This window comes from Sceloporus occidentalis, unplaced genomic scaffold (genome assembly GCF_023333645.1).
Source record: "Sceloporus occidentalis isolate IW3139 unplaced genomic scaffold, rSceOcc1.0.p SCAF_162, whole genome shotgun sequence".
NCBI classification, from domain to species: Eukaryota; Metazoa; Chordata; class Lepidosauria; order Squamata; family Phrynosomatidae; genus Sceloporus; species Sceloporus occidentalis.
The window spans coordinates 1,251,345-1,267,538 of NW_028317142.1; the positions used below are offsets into that span (position 1 = coordinate 1,251,345).

General features: G+C 36.5%; 1 protein-coding gene across 1 annotated transcript; it reads right to left on the minus strand.

Moving 5' to 3' along the window:
• Window positions 1-1,849: 1,849 nt before the first annotated feature.
• Window positions 1,850-11,642, minus strand: LOC149279554 (protein APCDD1). The gene is made up of 4 exons (XM_089501058.1): window positions 11,563-11,642; window positions 8,586-9,117; window positions 2,812-3,133; window positions 1,850-2,304 (listed from the first exon to the last, which is right to left on the minus strand). The coding sequence occupies exons 1-4, from the start codon at window positions 11,640-11,642 to the stop codon at window positions 1,850-1,852; spliced, it is 1,389 nt and encodes a 462-aa protein (XP_089357184.1).
• Window positions 11,643-16,194: the final 4,552 nt, after the last annotated feature.

Here is a 16,194-nt window from a genome sequence, read left to right on the forward strand (position 1 = left end):
TAAAAAAAACAACAATAAAAAAAATACAAAGCCTTAATTAAAATCATATAGGAATACATGGTGGTTTCTAAATCAGGGCACGTTAATGAATATATTCATATTTTCACATTCATGCTAGCTGTGGATAATTTATATACCTGTGACTAAATTATTATTATTATTTTTTTAGAAAAAATACATTTAATTTTTTGCTATAAACCCCCACTTATCCCATTTTTTTAAAAAAAATTCTATAATTTGTATGGTGTACGCTAAAAGAGAAGCTGTGAAATTACAGTTGAAAAAAATAGCACAAAATTGCTCTGGTCCTATAGTGTAAAGAACCCTGGACATTTAAGTGTTATATGTGGACTTGAACAACACATTTATTACACAAATCCCGCCACTGGGTCATGATTCCCTTACTCCTTGGCCAAGAAGAAGCTATTTAAGTATTCATCTTTCCAAGATCTGGCGGATGCCAATTTATGAGTTCTGTACTATCCATTATGCCAATTTAAGCATCTCCCTTGGGTCCTATATTCTAGGTGCGCCATATTGTAAACTGATAGAATCAATTTAACAAAAGAGTCATTGGGTCAACCATGTATATGGTGGTTTTTCCTATGATAAATTATAGTAATGCTAATAGTATAACATAAAAAGGTTGTTAATCCAGCTTCTGTAGACTCCAATCTTGATGTCCATAGATGTCTATATATCTGGAAGCTGTGTTGCATTTTGTGTAGATGAGTTGAACTTCAATTAGGACTTGACCAATGAATCAAACTAATGTGAGTCCTGGATTGCCATGGATAACTCCTAGAGAACACGTGACCAGACCTCCTAACAGTTGGATTTTTATATGTTTATTACCATTTTTAGAGAATACATGCAGATGACAATTAGAGTCATCATTTTATGTATAATCTCAAACCGAATTTGAACGAATGCTTAAGTGTTTTTAGATAGTTGCATGATTATATTTTCTCTATCATGGCACCAGTTGAAGAGAACATAATGTCTAATAATCGAGGTGACCCATTTTTAAAAAAAAAAATCACAATTACAAAAAGAAACGGCACTGTATTACTATAAAATTGATCATTTATGTGCGACTCTGTAGGTTAAATAGTTGCATTTGCATTTACAAACAGACCTCTGCATTCTTCATGAAGACAGTAAAAAAAGTAATAAAGTTTTTTTCAAATATGTAAAATTCTCACTATATTCTCTGTAAAGCATTGAAAACTGGTCACATCTTTATTCTTTGGTGTAAAAGGGGTCATATGTTAATATAAATCAATGCATCTTTCATTTACATATATACACACAAATTACACAGCTATTTACAGCAAATATTTAAACTTGTTTGCCATACAAAGGGTAGAAATGTAGTCCCTCAGAAGAGTTCAGCTATAGAGAGACAACTTTTAGGATGTGTCACAATACGGTCAAAATAAATCCTGATTTTTTTTTTTGCCCAACACTTTTTAGACATGGCCATTTTAGTCACAACAGGAATATGGCACAGACAAAACACCGCTTTAATTATCTGTAAAGTACGTTAGCTCCAGTAATATATTAATAGAAAGTTGCCTGCTGACCTAAAGTGCAATTACTGTTATGCAGTCACATAAGGCTAGGTCCAGCTGGTGAAGTTCAAAGACCAAACTTCAAACAAAATTTGTCCGACAGTTTGAAAGGCTATCAGAGGAAGAGGAGGAAGGAGAAGTAAGGCAATGGAATGAAAATAAGGGTAACAGCCAAGTGCATCAAGTAAATAAATGTCATTTCTTCCAACACGCAGAAATCCTTGGTCCCATTGTATCCAAATGTAATAGTTGTTAAAGGATGTTTCTTCCTATTTCTAGTCAACGAGGTCTAAATGTAGAACAGTACAAATAAACACAAGTAAAATGTTGGAAAACCAGAAAAGGTGAGTGCTGGCAGATGCGGAATTCCTGCCCTGAGCTTTCTGCTGTACTTCCAATGCCCCATCAAGCCTTAGAGAGGAGGATGAACATTGGAAAAGAGGCACTTGGTAAGATGTTGCTCTCCTCTCAGGTCTATCTGGACTAGATCCATCACTTGGTCTTTGGCCATTAAAGAGCAGGTACCTCCCTCGGGCATCTTGCTCCATCCTGAAGAGCTCGTATTCTGTGTGAGGCAATCTTATCCCCAAAGCCACACAACCGTTGGTGTGTGTGACATCTTGCTCAATGCCAACTTTCCAAGAACCTTCTGCCCCACATTCGTCTCCATTGAAGACATTTAGTAATGACGCTGTGGCGAAGTCCATAGGCGTCACCTTCATATGATTCACTGTAACAAACAAAACAATGTTAATGAGAGCTTTGATTGAGGTAGGAACTCTGTTAATAATTTTAGGCAACTCAATTTTGGCACTTCAATGTAAAGCTTCAATGTCCCCCAAATTCACAATTGAAAGAAAAAAAGAAAAAGCCAGTTTCAGTGAATTTTTTCCCCCCAGAAAGCAAAAAACTTAACATTAGGGACTGCTTGGTAGGTGTAAAATGTCAATAAATATGTCTTAAGAGAACAGGATACAGCTGTCAACCTATGTTAACAGCAATATCATATATGATATGATGTGCTGGTGAAGAGAATTTATGACTTTAGGGTCATAAATCACATTTTTTCTTTTGTTGATGCCAATAGCAATGGGTCATTGGAATGCCAACTTCATCATATACATAATTAGAATGATAGGCTATACACATCAAGTGCAAAATTCACAATGTCCTGATCATTTCACAAGTATGCAAATTTGACTTGTGTAAATATCTGCTGTAAACGTGGCCAATTTACCTTTAAACACAAACTCTGTCCCGCCCATGACTTTAGAGGAGTGCATGCCACGACTGTAACGGCCTTTGGCATAGATGGTAAATGTAGGGTGTTTGCAGATGGGGTCTGAGTAGTGATAATAATATCCTTCCCAGGTATGATTGTTATCATGGAAGATAAAGTGCCTGGTTAGAAACAGGACTTCTGGGCGAACTTCACACCTCTGGCTGACCCATTCTCCATTCAACCCAATAGTCAGGTCAGCTTTAGGAGGTAATATCGGAGGGTGGTGCTCATCCGAGTGAATGATGATTCTGCAGTTAATGCATGATTGATCGTGATTCTGAAACATAAATACAAAAATCGGGTTTTACATTAAATGGAAGATCAAATGATATATATTTTTCCAAATGGATCATTCATTTATTCATACATTCATTCATGTATTCCTCATTCCAAAACAGATAAATCCTAAACACAGGCTATTAAAAAATACATCAGTCAAGTAGATTTTTATATGCCTGTTTTCATCTAAGGCAACTGAAGTTTTTCCAGGCAGCAATCACCAAGTCATTTTTGGCTGTGCTCTTCACAGGCCATTCTGGTAATAGAGGGGTTAAGATTAAGGGACCAAGTGCGTTTGATGTTAAATCAAAGAAGTCTTTGATCTTGATCAGAGCAATGCACTGCCTTCCCATAGAGGAAGTGTCTGCACAGTGCTTTTTGTTGTTACAAGGTTAAAATACATGAAGTGTCAATTCCTTACGGTAGATTGTGGAAACGCACATGTGCATTCATAAAAACACTTATTATAAATGAAGACAAGGAATTCTCAGACAGATACATGCTTGTAAAAGTGATACATGACCAACTGACAAAATAAGAGAAAATATCTTTCCATACATCGTATCATTACATGGTTATCTATGCTTATATATACATACATACACACATACACACAGACTTCCGTTCAAAAGTTTGGGGTCACTTAGCTGTTTTCAAGGAAAACAAGGACATTTGCTGTGTAACATAATTGCAAAAGGGATTTCTAATGATCAATTAGCCTTTAAAAGTAAACTTTAAACTTTAGCTAATGCATTATAATAAATTATAAAATCTAAGCAAAATTATCTTTTCTTTAAAAATAAAATAAAATACTACAAGGGAATTTCTAAGTGACCCTAAACTTTTGAACGGTGGTCCGCATCCTACATCAACATTTACTCTCTCCTTTTAAAGTAGAAATGACCCTAATACAAAACACTTACAAAAAGTGATAGCTTTTATGTTTGATATCTATTATTGCATCCCATCATACAGAATGTATGGTACTCCCTGAGGCGGTTATTTCTATCGATATACTTAGTCTGCGTGCCATGTGATCTCTTTGGAGCATGCTAAACCAGCTCAACAGGCCACTTCTGAATTCCTTGGATTAATTAAATAAGTGCTTTATTGCAGCCATTCAAAATGTAGGAGCTAAATTGGTGATTAAACCCCTTAGGCTATTATAGTCGGTGTATACATTGTTAATAAAGAAGTGCCGAAATCCTGTTTAATCCTTTTATTAATCTTTTTTAATAATAAACCTCAAATAAGGGAAAAGGCTGTTATGCGGGAACATTAGGATATATATCAAAGCAGCACGGTGCTTTTTACATGGAATGTTTATGCATGTTAGCCACGGGTCCCAGAATGAAGTGATCTAGGAGCCCAAAACAGTTTATATGTTGGTCTGATTTTAATTGAAGGGAATACAGAAAAATGAGTTTAGAAAGAATGAGGGTTTTTTTTTGAAGGTTCTGCTTGAACAATCAAAGACCGTTTGTTAGGGAAACCGTCAACATTGCTTTGTAGTCAAACCTAAAACTATATTATACGGTTTCCCCAACCGTTACAATATTTGGACTTACTTGGACTTTACAAAGTTTTTGACACGAGTCTTATTCAATGACCATTGCTTCTGTTGACAATTTTTATAGACATTAAGGGACCTCTTGAGATGTTTGATCATCTCTATGACCTCTTACTCTATAAGTGGCTTTTCTATGGAATCATAACTAATATCATTTTGTAATTGTAGCATTACATTGGCTGGTACAAAGCAATTGCATTTGCCCTTCTATTTTTAATATTTTTCTATAAAAACTAAACGAACAAAACATTGAATGCATTAATTTACATCACTGCATGACTTTTTGCCCCACCTTATAAATTACTTAATGTATGGAAGTTTTATTGAGAGGGTGGTAAATAAGTGGAACAGCGTCCCAACAGAAGTGGTAGAGATGTATACAGTAACGGGATTTAAACATGCATGGGGTAGGCATGTGGATATATTGCATCTAAGACAAGACCAAGGACTCATTAAGGGCTGAGTGTTTGCAACAGGACAAATGGGCAGACTAGATGGGCGAATGATTCTTATTTGCTGTTAAACTCTATGTAATTGACACATTACTAGTGACATTTCCTTCTCATTCTGTGGAACTATTTATTTTGGCTAAAATAAGTAAAGTTCATGACAACTAAAGCTTTTGATGGCACATACTGTATACTAAAGGGCTTGTGTTTTGTTCCAGCTGAACATTTTTTAAAGCAGATCTATAAGCCAGAACTGCAAAGAATTAGCACAGAGATCAAACGCAATAACGTATGTCTAACATCTGAAAGGAAGCTTTCATTATTACTGGAAACCCATTTTATACAGCAAGCAGTTCCTAGCATAGATATATATATAGCTATGTGAAAATTATATTATAAACAGATATGAAAAGATTATCTGTCCTCAGAAAGTCTCCCGCATGATTACAAGAAGGCAAATATCAATCCACCCATTTATCTTATATTGAATTATTTTCATCCTTTGTAGCAAGCAGCTTGGGTAACGGCTCCAAATTGTTCCATTTTTAAAGACAGAATATGATTTATTTTTTGAACATGTCTGAAATAGTTGTGTGTATACAAATAATTATATACAAAGATAAAAAGACATATGGAAAACATAAAGCTTATCTAAATGGAATAAGGCTAAAGTTCTAAAGAGTGATAAAGAGTGATAAACAGACCTTCTTTAACTAATGAAAATATACACACACACACACACATATCTATCTATCTATCTATCTATCTATCTAAATATCTATCTATATCTATCATCAATAAACACCATGTTTGTTTCCTCTTGAATCATCACAGCAAATGATCTACCTCCATCTGGTTTACACATGGATTTCTGGCAGATCACCTGGCATAACACCTTCCCTGCTTTGGGGATGTTTCAAAAGGTTTCTGATGTTTTCTGTTGGTGTTCTAAGATTCCTTTCATGTTCTAGTTTATCTTTTCGTAGACACATGGAGATATGGACAGAAAAACCGACCAAAGTATGTCTTTTTTTTCCTCTCTAGTACGGTAATCTATAAAGGCATGTAGTCTTAGGTCCTGGCTGAAAGCTGCCCTTCTTTTTAGTAAGGTATGGATGTTTGATTTACCACCTTGAAGCCAGATCTCAGCAGGAATTTGGAATAAAGCCAGCTAGCTCTGAGGCTGATTTTGTGGTTACGGCAATGTGCCATTATTTGGGCACATAAGAGCAGACCTTTCATTATCACTTTTTTGTAGCTACAGGTGAAGCCACAAACAAGTGCTGAATTATAGGCTTCAGCAGTCATCTTACTGCACATACTTCTTTATTACACAAGAGGTGAAAGACCAAACGGTTGAGGAGGGCCCAGGCATAGGCAAGGTGTCCGTGACAAGGTTTGTGAAGGTCCCTAGAACATCATTAAATTGTCCACCAAGGGGTCCTGGGTGGACCAGCCACAATAGTTTTCAATAGAGATTTCCAAACTACATTCAAACATATTGGGTTATAATAACTTAATACTAGTAAGTATTCACTTTCACAATATCTCGTGAACAGATGTGAAGAAAACACAAAAACACAAAACATACAATGATGCAGAAAGATGAGAAACAGGCAGACCAGATGGGCCCAATTTTTCCTAGCTGTTTCTGTGAAAATGTTAAAAGGAGAACTGTCAACTTCAGATCTTTCAGGAAAACTAAATTCATTGATTAGAACTGCCCCCACCTAGTGCCTTTTGTTTTGTTTGGTATGGTCATAGTGAGAGACTATATGGTCTTAGGAAAGTTGATATTGCAAAAAGTTATAAAACTGTTAATGGTTCCTTAATCCCCTCTTTTAACCATGATTTCCATTTTTGTTGTTTGGTCTACTCACACTGATCACACATTGATGTAAGGCCTTCTTTTAAAACCACATAAATACATAAATATATATAACATATTACAGTATTAGTGTTCATATGTATAAAAAAAAACTATCCCAAAGTAGAAAATAAACTTTTTTGCTATTTCTTTATAGCGTATAGAGTATGTGTCACTGCTGAATAATAACCAGGGCCGGCCGAAGACTTAACGCCGCCTGGGGCGAAGTTTAAAATGCCGCCCCCCGCCGACGCCGGGGGGGGGCGGCATTATCTACCCCCCCCACCGGTACTTACCCTTAAACAGTCCTGCGGCGAGTCTCCCTGTGCTGCCACGGTGCCGGCTTGTAATGCTGAGCGCCGGAAATTCACGTCACTTCCGGCGCTCTGCATTACAAGCCGGCACCGAGACCGAACAGGGAAACTCGCCGCAGAGGAGAGAGAGAGGGGCGCCGAGCGGGTAAGCGAAAACTACTCGGTGCCCCTCTCTCTCTCCTCCGCTTCAAAAAAACCAAAAAAAACCCGCTTGGGGCGGCAAAGTGCCGCCCCTTCTGAAGTGCCGCCTGGGGCAATTGCCCCAGTCGGCTCCATTGTAGGGCCGGCCCTGATAATAACCCAATTTAAGTTCAAAAACATCCCCTGATTAAGTGATCAGAAGTGGATACCGGATAACCTGTTACGCCGGCATTGCCAGTGATGTTGACTCCTGCTGACATAGGATAGTCTAGGCCAGGGGTAGACAACCTTCGGCTCTCTTGATGTTGTGGACTACATCTCCCATAATACTCTTATAGTCATACTGCTGGCAAAGCATCATGGGAAATGTAATTCACAACATCTGGAGGTTGCCTACCCCTGGTCTAAGCTGTCTCTAGACAGCCTGATCTCCAAGGCAGCCTCTGCAAAAATGTACTCTTATTATCTTGACCTCTTTTTGTGGAGGAAATACTGAGAACACAAAGTTAAATTAAGCTTGACATAGTTTGCATCATAATTCTTTCTCCCCAATACAGTAAAAAAGGGCATTCATGACACTTTTTTGCTTGGTGTAAGTGAAGTAAACCTAAACACTTCCAATGCAAACGCTCCAACCGTGAAGACTATATCGCTGATATGGAAGCATGGTATATTGACAAACATGCTTTAAGGCTGAAAGAGGTCGAGCCAAGCAGCTTGACGCAGAGCAGAAAACACTGTGCTTAGAGAGACTGAGGACATACGCTATATGGCCAAAAGTATGTGGACACTAGACCTCAGAAGTCCCTTCCCCATCTGAAACATGGACCTCTGAGGCCGTGAAAGCTTATGTGACCCTAAGACTTACTCTACGAATATTGTTCCACTATCACAGATAGTAGAACGCATTCATGCATGAATTTTGACCTCTGCTGCTTAATAAAGGTTTTTTAGAATCTTGGTAAATGCTTATACTGGATGTTTCCATAAAAATAATAAATTGATATTTGTGGTTTAACACATAGGGTGTAAAAATCTGTTAGATCTCTTTTTTAAAAAAAAATAATAAAAATAAAATATATAATAAGCAAATATGTCACCATCCTTACCTTGGCATTCTGCAACGGAGGCTGGTAACTGGATGGTCGATAATACATCCTCTGGGAGACATCTGTGTGAATATCCCCGAGAAATAGTTCCTCTACTAGGTGGTCCAGGTTGTGATGCATGTATTGTTTCTCCACACGAATTAACTGCAGTTCATGCATTGCAAAGTTGAGTGCTTTCAAACACCTAAAGCCAGTCTCTTCCCTCCACAGATCATAACCAACATTCACATCCCAGGGTCTATCAGCCGGAACAAAACCAGGACAGGACTGGTTTACTAGCAAAGTGAGTCTTTCTGCCACACTTTCAGTATGAGGTATAATCTGCACGTTGTGGAGTTGGTAATCAGCCTCTGTACCACCTCTTACAATCCATGATGCCTGGCGAAGGCGAATTTTGCCACGGATAACCAGTGTGTAAGTTGGGTTGGTACAGTGGTTACTTCCATAATAGAACTGGTAGGCTTTGAACGTATTGTTATTGTAGAACTTGTAGGATCTTGTGATGAATTCTGGCCCAGATCGCACCTCACATCTATAATAACAAGCAGAAGAAAATAAGCCTAAAGGTTTAAGGGATTAAATCTTAATGCCTAAATAAATACTTAAGAATTAAACCACTATACACCCTCCGAGATCCCTGTATGTTACATTACTGTGGTTATTCCAGTAAAAAATACTTTAACAACAGTAAATACTTTTACATTTTTATAGTAAATGACTTAAATTAATTATATTTTTGTATTGATGTATTTTCCTTCTTTCCACTTGTCTCTCACCAACTAAGACATATTTTGATTCTTTGTGATGAAAAAGAAAAAGCTTGGTTGCTTGCATCCCTTTCTGACAGCAAATATTTTATAAAACCAGGCACTATATAAGGTGCTGAAAACAGAGCACCCCTTTGCAATATCTTTGGAACTGTAAAGAAAATGTGCAAATTAACATCAGGATCCCAGTTAATCAATCAATAATATTCTATAGAAAACTGTACTTTCCACTCCAATAGATATAACCATATAATAAACACATAACACAATCATATACGATATTTATTGAATTGATATGATATAATACAGTATGTGCAGTGGACCCCTTAGTGGCTTAGAATACCCATACTTAATGTAGTGATTTGCTGTCCCCTTTATCTGTTAACGCTTATATAAAATGGATATTCCAAGGTTGCGTTTACCATTTAAGCGGTGATTCACACAAATTTCGCAGACTTTGGACTTGTGCTGTTTTATCAAAACCAACCAGGGAATGCACTAGAAGATGTGTGGCCTAAGCATCACGGATATCGCCGTACACAGAAGTGGAATACATCACATTTTTCTTAGACGAATATCCGTCATTTCTCAATTTTCTGACTTGATATGCCGACCCCCCTCAGTGGTTTTCTCAAACACGCTGCTCACTCCTAAATGCTTCCCTGTGTTTACATAGTCAGCAAGTGGTATGGCACTTGTGGGCAGTGTGGTTTTTAATGAAAGCTCAGATACATTAATGACCACAAAGCATAATAAGGTGGCTTCTACATTTCCAAATATTAATAGAGCTAACTCTGACAACAAAATTAAAATATGTGAATTATAGCCTCATAGGAATGAATGTGCTGGAGTCTAAATTTAAAAGCAAAATGAACAGAAAAAAAGGCTTGCCAAGTACTTTGAAATCCAGACAGCTAGGAAACTCTCCGTAGACTGGTTTCCCTATCGAGTCTCAGGCCAGACCACAAGGAAAACAGGAGACAGCTTGTTGTGGTTGGGGAGCCCCACCAACTCAGGAGTGGATCCTGATCTTCAAACCAGAGCAATAGTTGAGCTCGTGTCGTGTTTGCTTGGTGGTCAGGCTGCAGACGTTTTGGGTTAATATTCTGACAGCGGTGGTGAGCTTGGTGCATCATCTAAAAAGCTCACACTTTTTATAACAAAGTATAAACATGAGAAATGTTTTACTTTGGGTGTCACATTACTAGGCTTACAGGGAATTTATCATGCAACAATCTTAATGCATGGCTTCAGAGAGGAGACAAAACATGCTTTGTCCATGTCAAACCAATGCTGTGTGTAAAGAGAAACGATCAATAGAATTAATGATACGATACTTATAAATCAATGCAGATATGGGCATCTCAAATACTCCTTTAAAGAGGAGCCACTGCAGCCCAGCATTTAGCATCACTAAATTTATAATTAAAACTACCTATAGCTTGTGCTTTTTGTCTATTAGTTTAAATACCTTGGAGGTACCGGTATTTCGCTCAAAAGTGGACAGTGACCACTAAAAAATGCTGCAATCAAAAGTAATGGAAAAATCTGAAGTGAAGCATTTCCATGGAGTGCACACAGTCCAAACAGCGCATGTTAATCTGGTACTCATACAACCAAAAACCAAATCTAGAAATTTGTATAACACACATAACTCATTTAACACACTGTTAAGAGGAAAATAGATACCAGCATTAGTAGGGTAATGACTAAACTACTATTTTATTAATTTGCTAATTTTTTTAACACTTTTTTTACTTTGTCAGTATTGCGAGGATTATTTTTTAAATAAACATTTATAATCTTTGCTTCCACCCTACCTATCCTGTGATGGTCAGGGTGTACATCACTATAGGTGTTCTATTCAATATGATTTCCTGATATAATAACGCAATTATCAGTGTGACAAAGTGAAATTATGCATATGTATGCAGACATTTTTACTGCTAATATAAATAACTGCCCTGTATAATGCGAGGAGACAATAATTTCTACAGGGATTTTTATATCAATTCACGTGATAGAGATAATCTGATACATCATTAGTTGATGGCCCGCACCGGCTTGCAATGTGTGCTTATAGTTTGCATAACAGTAATACTACATGTTGAGTATTAGTATTTGTGTGATCTAGTGTAATAAAGAACCATTAGTTCTGTTGAAGCTTGCTAGGACCTCAAGTGTTATTAGATAATGAAAAGCCTTTTTACCCTGTAGAGATCCAATGACCCTCAATATTTGGAGGCATCTGCACAGTGACTCGAGCTCCGTTGTGAAGATGTTTGAGCATGTGGTGACACTGGGACTCTTTATAGGCTCTCAGTGCATTCTTCTCCAGAGATCTCTGGTGTGTCCTTGTGTCTGCTAAAGTAAGAGTGGAGCCTTCTCCAAAGCCTATTGAAACAAAAGAAAAATCAGTAAATTCTCCCCTTTCAAGTTAGGGCTAAGCATAAATTCTAATCTTTTAAACTTGGTCAGACAATATGTCAAGGGTCATGAGTTAAGAAAAGCATCTTGTTCTTAGGGGCTTTCTCTTTCTGCAAGCAGAAATGCAATCTGACTTGCCTGCAATACATGGATGGTCCTCATTGAAAAGGGTCGTTGTAGTCAGTTTGGCTACTGCCAACGAGATTGGCCTAGCTAGGCTTTGGGCTTAAACTCAGACCAGCTCACCCTACATGTTTAATGAGCAAATTTGTTTGTTCTGTCTTGTTGATTTGCATTAGTAGAAAAGTAAAATTTATTTTGATCCACCTAAATTATTTTGGGTAGAGATACAATGTATTATGGGGAGACACCAATGCCCCTGTGCCAGTCTAGCAGGGATGTCCAACCTGCGGCCCTCCAGCTGCTGCAAGACTACATATCCCATACTCCTCTGCCAGCCCCTTAACTGAAAGAGCATTATGGGAGATGTAGTCCTGCAGCAGCTGGAGGACCGAAGGTCGGACACCCCTGCAATATAGCAATGGCACCACATTATCTGATTAAATATGATTCATTTTTAACATGTGAAACTTGAAATGGATTTCAAATCTCAGCACATAGATATGTACACTCGAATTTCAGCCTACCAACTTCAATATGAAGGTCTGACTCCAATGGGCCCCAAAGGGCTAAGCTGACTCTGCAAAATGAATAATTTTAGATGAGTGAGACCAAGAAACCTTGCTGATTTAAAGATACCTTTTGTAGGGCCAACTCGGCCCTCCATGTAGGAGACGTTTACTAGGGTTGGCAAGTCAGTCAGTTGAAATGCTGAACTCATCAACTAGTGCTCTTGAATTAAACCTCACATTCTGTTTTTACACATTCTATATACATTTATATTGCATCTAGATTGACCTGGACCCTCCTCAACATTTGTTTCTGTAACTTCTTATTGATATGTGATGATGTACTACATGTTGGTTCAAATCAGACGTGACCACCTAAATATGTGTATGGAGAGAACATGTCAAACCGGAAACACAGGCTCTGCTAAAAAAAATAAGTTTTTTTTAGGAAACATTCTGCTACAGTTGAATGTAAATAAACAAAAATACAATTACAGACTTGCATATGGGTCAGCATTTGCTTTTAATAAAAGATCCTGTCCTTGTCAAAATGATCAATAAGCCCTTTTGTATGATATTTCAGGCTCGTTTGGTTTTATAGCCCCAGTCTGAAACTTCAAATGATATTCAACCCAACTTTTGTTTTTTGTTTAAACCCATAGACAGCACTGGCCTAGATAGCCAAATTGTTCTATTCTTTTGAAAATTGTCTCAGAGTTTTGGCCAACATAGCTGGGGTTCGATGAGATTTTCTCCCATCAGACTTTGATGTCCCATCATCCCTGTTTGTGTACATATGCAGCAATCTGAAGAAAGCATTATGAAAGAGCTCATTGTTGAGAATCGTCACAAAAATAACAAACATAAAAGTTACAGCGAGGAAATTGGCATCATGGGACTCAGTACATGGATTTATAATAAATAATTCTTTCCGGAATTCTTTCAGAAAATAAAGCAACATGAACATATCCTCTGTTGATTTAGGGCTGATGCTGGCTCTACATAATATATACGGTATATATCTATATCTATATATATCTATATATATCTATATATCTATATATCTATATATCTATATATATATATATATATATATATATATATATATATATATATACTATATAATATAGATAGATAAGCACACATACAGACATGTCATTCTGTAATTTCCCTAGCCGTGTCTGCAGCACTGGGGACTATAATAAACTGGAATAAATAAATTATAATTGGAAAAAATTACCATTATAATAAATAAACAGGACCCTGGGTATTCTCACTGTGCTATGTTTTTTTGTAACTTGTCTGAATATTATATTTTATGGTACTTGCAATTTACACATTAAATGAAACTTTGATGAAATGACAAAAAACAGTTGTAACTTTTACAAATATTTATTGCATATATCTAGAGTAATGCATTTTTACATAAAACAAATATTAAATCATGTAATCTTTTTTTCACCCTGCCAGAAAGCCACAAACCACTGCGCTCTGATCCATTTCTCTGCTCTCTGTTGAATTGGCAATGGAAAATAAATTTGTACTGTGCACAGGATGGAAATTAGAGAAAAAAAGATTTTGTAGCTGCAATTTTATTGGGTCATTGTGACCCAACGCATTTCTAATGTTGTTCCAAGGCACTGGAAGGCGTCTGTAATAGACAATATGTTTACTTGGTGGTATATTATTCCAACTATTTACCTACAATACAGGTTAAAACAGATCGCTGATCTCACAATATTAGTTTTTTTTTTCATATTCTTTGTTGTACCCAAATACTCCCCCTAATTATATATATATATTTATAGATAGATTAGCATAAATCAGACAAATAAATAAAAAAAATAAATCAGACAGTGGATACTGGTATATAGTAAGTATTAATGGATGTGTCTCTTCAGGACCAAAGGGGATTAATTAGTGAAATTGCATACATAGCATAAGTTGCTTACCACTGGGTAAAGGTATACTGATAGTTTTCGCTAAATTGTTTCAATACTGTCCTTACAAGAAAAATGTGAAATCGGATACATTTCATTATAAAGGGAGATGTGATATTTCAATCTCAATTTCAAAGCACATTTCAAAAGATGGCTTTAAAGGGTCTTTGTCACCTAAACAGTGGTTACAATGTGAAAAAGAGCTTGTTACTCAATTTAGACTCATACAAAAAGGGCTGACTTTCTCAAATAAAACAGACCAGGTCACACATTTTTGGCACCGACTCAGCACCTAATAGACTTAGATTCCTTGATTGCTCACTGTACCATCAGGGGCTCAGAATCTGTAGCTAGAGTATGCAAGTACATTGGTGAAATAATAAAGTAGGATCTATGGTATTATGCCGGGATTCTATTCTGGTTCACGCGGGGCCCAGGTCCACTCATTAGTAAGGGCCTGGTAATTCTAGAACACCTGCTTTACATGGGTACATAAAAAGTGGACTGTTTCCAGCCATAAAGCTGCTCACTTGTTTATTAAAAAACTTGCTCTACTTGAAGATCACAAGAGGTGAAAGATGAAAGGCATATCCACAACTCCATCTGAAGTTCTCTCCAAAGTAGATCTCCACTGATACTGAGTACAAAGCAATATTTTGTCTGGAAACGGCAGACGTGCCGTTCAGCACTTCTGATGAAGAAGCAATCTCATTCAAAGCTTTTATGCGCTAATTGGTATGTGTTTGGCAATTTCTAACAAAGAACCTACATAGGAGCATACTCTGTTTGTTCATGAGAGTTCCACCCGGAGGCCTCTGGCAAAAGAATGCCCATGGTCAATAGGCACTTTTCAGTAAGGTCAGGTCATCAGTCCCTTCAAAGCATACATGAGGAATAAAAAGGTCTTTTTTTCTTTAATAACTATTGCAGTTCCATTACTGGTGAAAAGAAATATTGGATAAAATAATATTTGTGTGTCTATAAAGCCTTTAAATAGAGACTGATTAACGATCACATTTTCCTACAGATTTACAACTGTTTTTTGAGCAGTTTTTAAATAATACATGTTGTTATAAAGTTGAACTCTGAAAATATCATATATTAAATAAATATCAATACCTTATTAATTTTGTAAGACATAGCTTACAAATTTTCATTTTTAGTGGCATATTTACTTCTTTTAATTTTGTTTCTTAAGTACCTTTGCTATGTACGAAAGTACGTTTGGTACCTATTTGGTAACTCATGTATTTGTGAAAGTTGTGAAACATCAAATACATTTCTATACAAATATCTACTTAAATCATAAAATTTTAAATGTACAAAACTACATTTCTATGTTTTGTTTTTTTTTACTAACTCAGCTTATTTGTCTAATGATCTAGAAAGTAGATTTTATTAGTTTGGCTACTTGAATTTCTATCAAGGTACACGTCACTACTGAAATTAACCCATTCTTACCAATTAGTTAGTCTTAACTGTGTGCTGCAAGGCAATTTTTTTAAATGTATTAATTTTTTCCGGTACAAAAAATTGCAAATAAAAAATAAATACGATAAATTAATCTAGCCAAATCTTTCACTAATGTATTTCATTAATTACATTTAAAAATAATCCTAGACAATTCTTACCTTGCCTAAAGACTGATAAAATGTGACACTATTAGGAGATTTTATGATGAATTAGGAAAATACTGGCATTAACATTTTGTAGAAATATACGGTATGTTGGGTGTTAGTAGTCTAGGGTTAAAAAGTGCAACATTTTCATGACATATTTCCAGATTCTATAGATATATTCAAGGGTGAGCTTTATCATTGTTTTGTCTTTCAATGACCCACATGTG

Coding starts and splice junctions, on each gene's coding strand:
- LOC149279554 (XM_089501058.1), bottom strand. CDS start 11,642: ATGCTCAAACATCTTCACAACGGAGCTCGAGTCACTGTGCAGATGCCT. Junction 9,118..11,562: donor GGTCATTGGATCTCTACAGG/GTAAAAAGGCTT, acceptor TTGTTATTATAG/ATGTGAGGTGCGATCTGGGC. Junction 2,305..2,811: donor GACAGAGTTTGTGTTTAAAG/GTAAATTGGCCA, acceptor TGTTTGTTACAG/TGAATCATATGAAGGTGACG.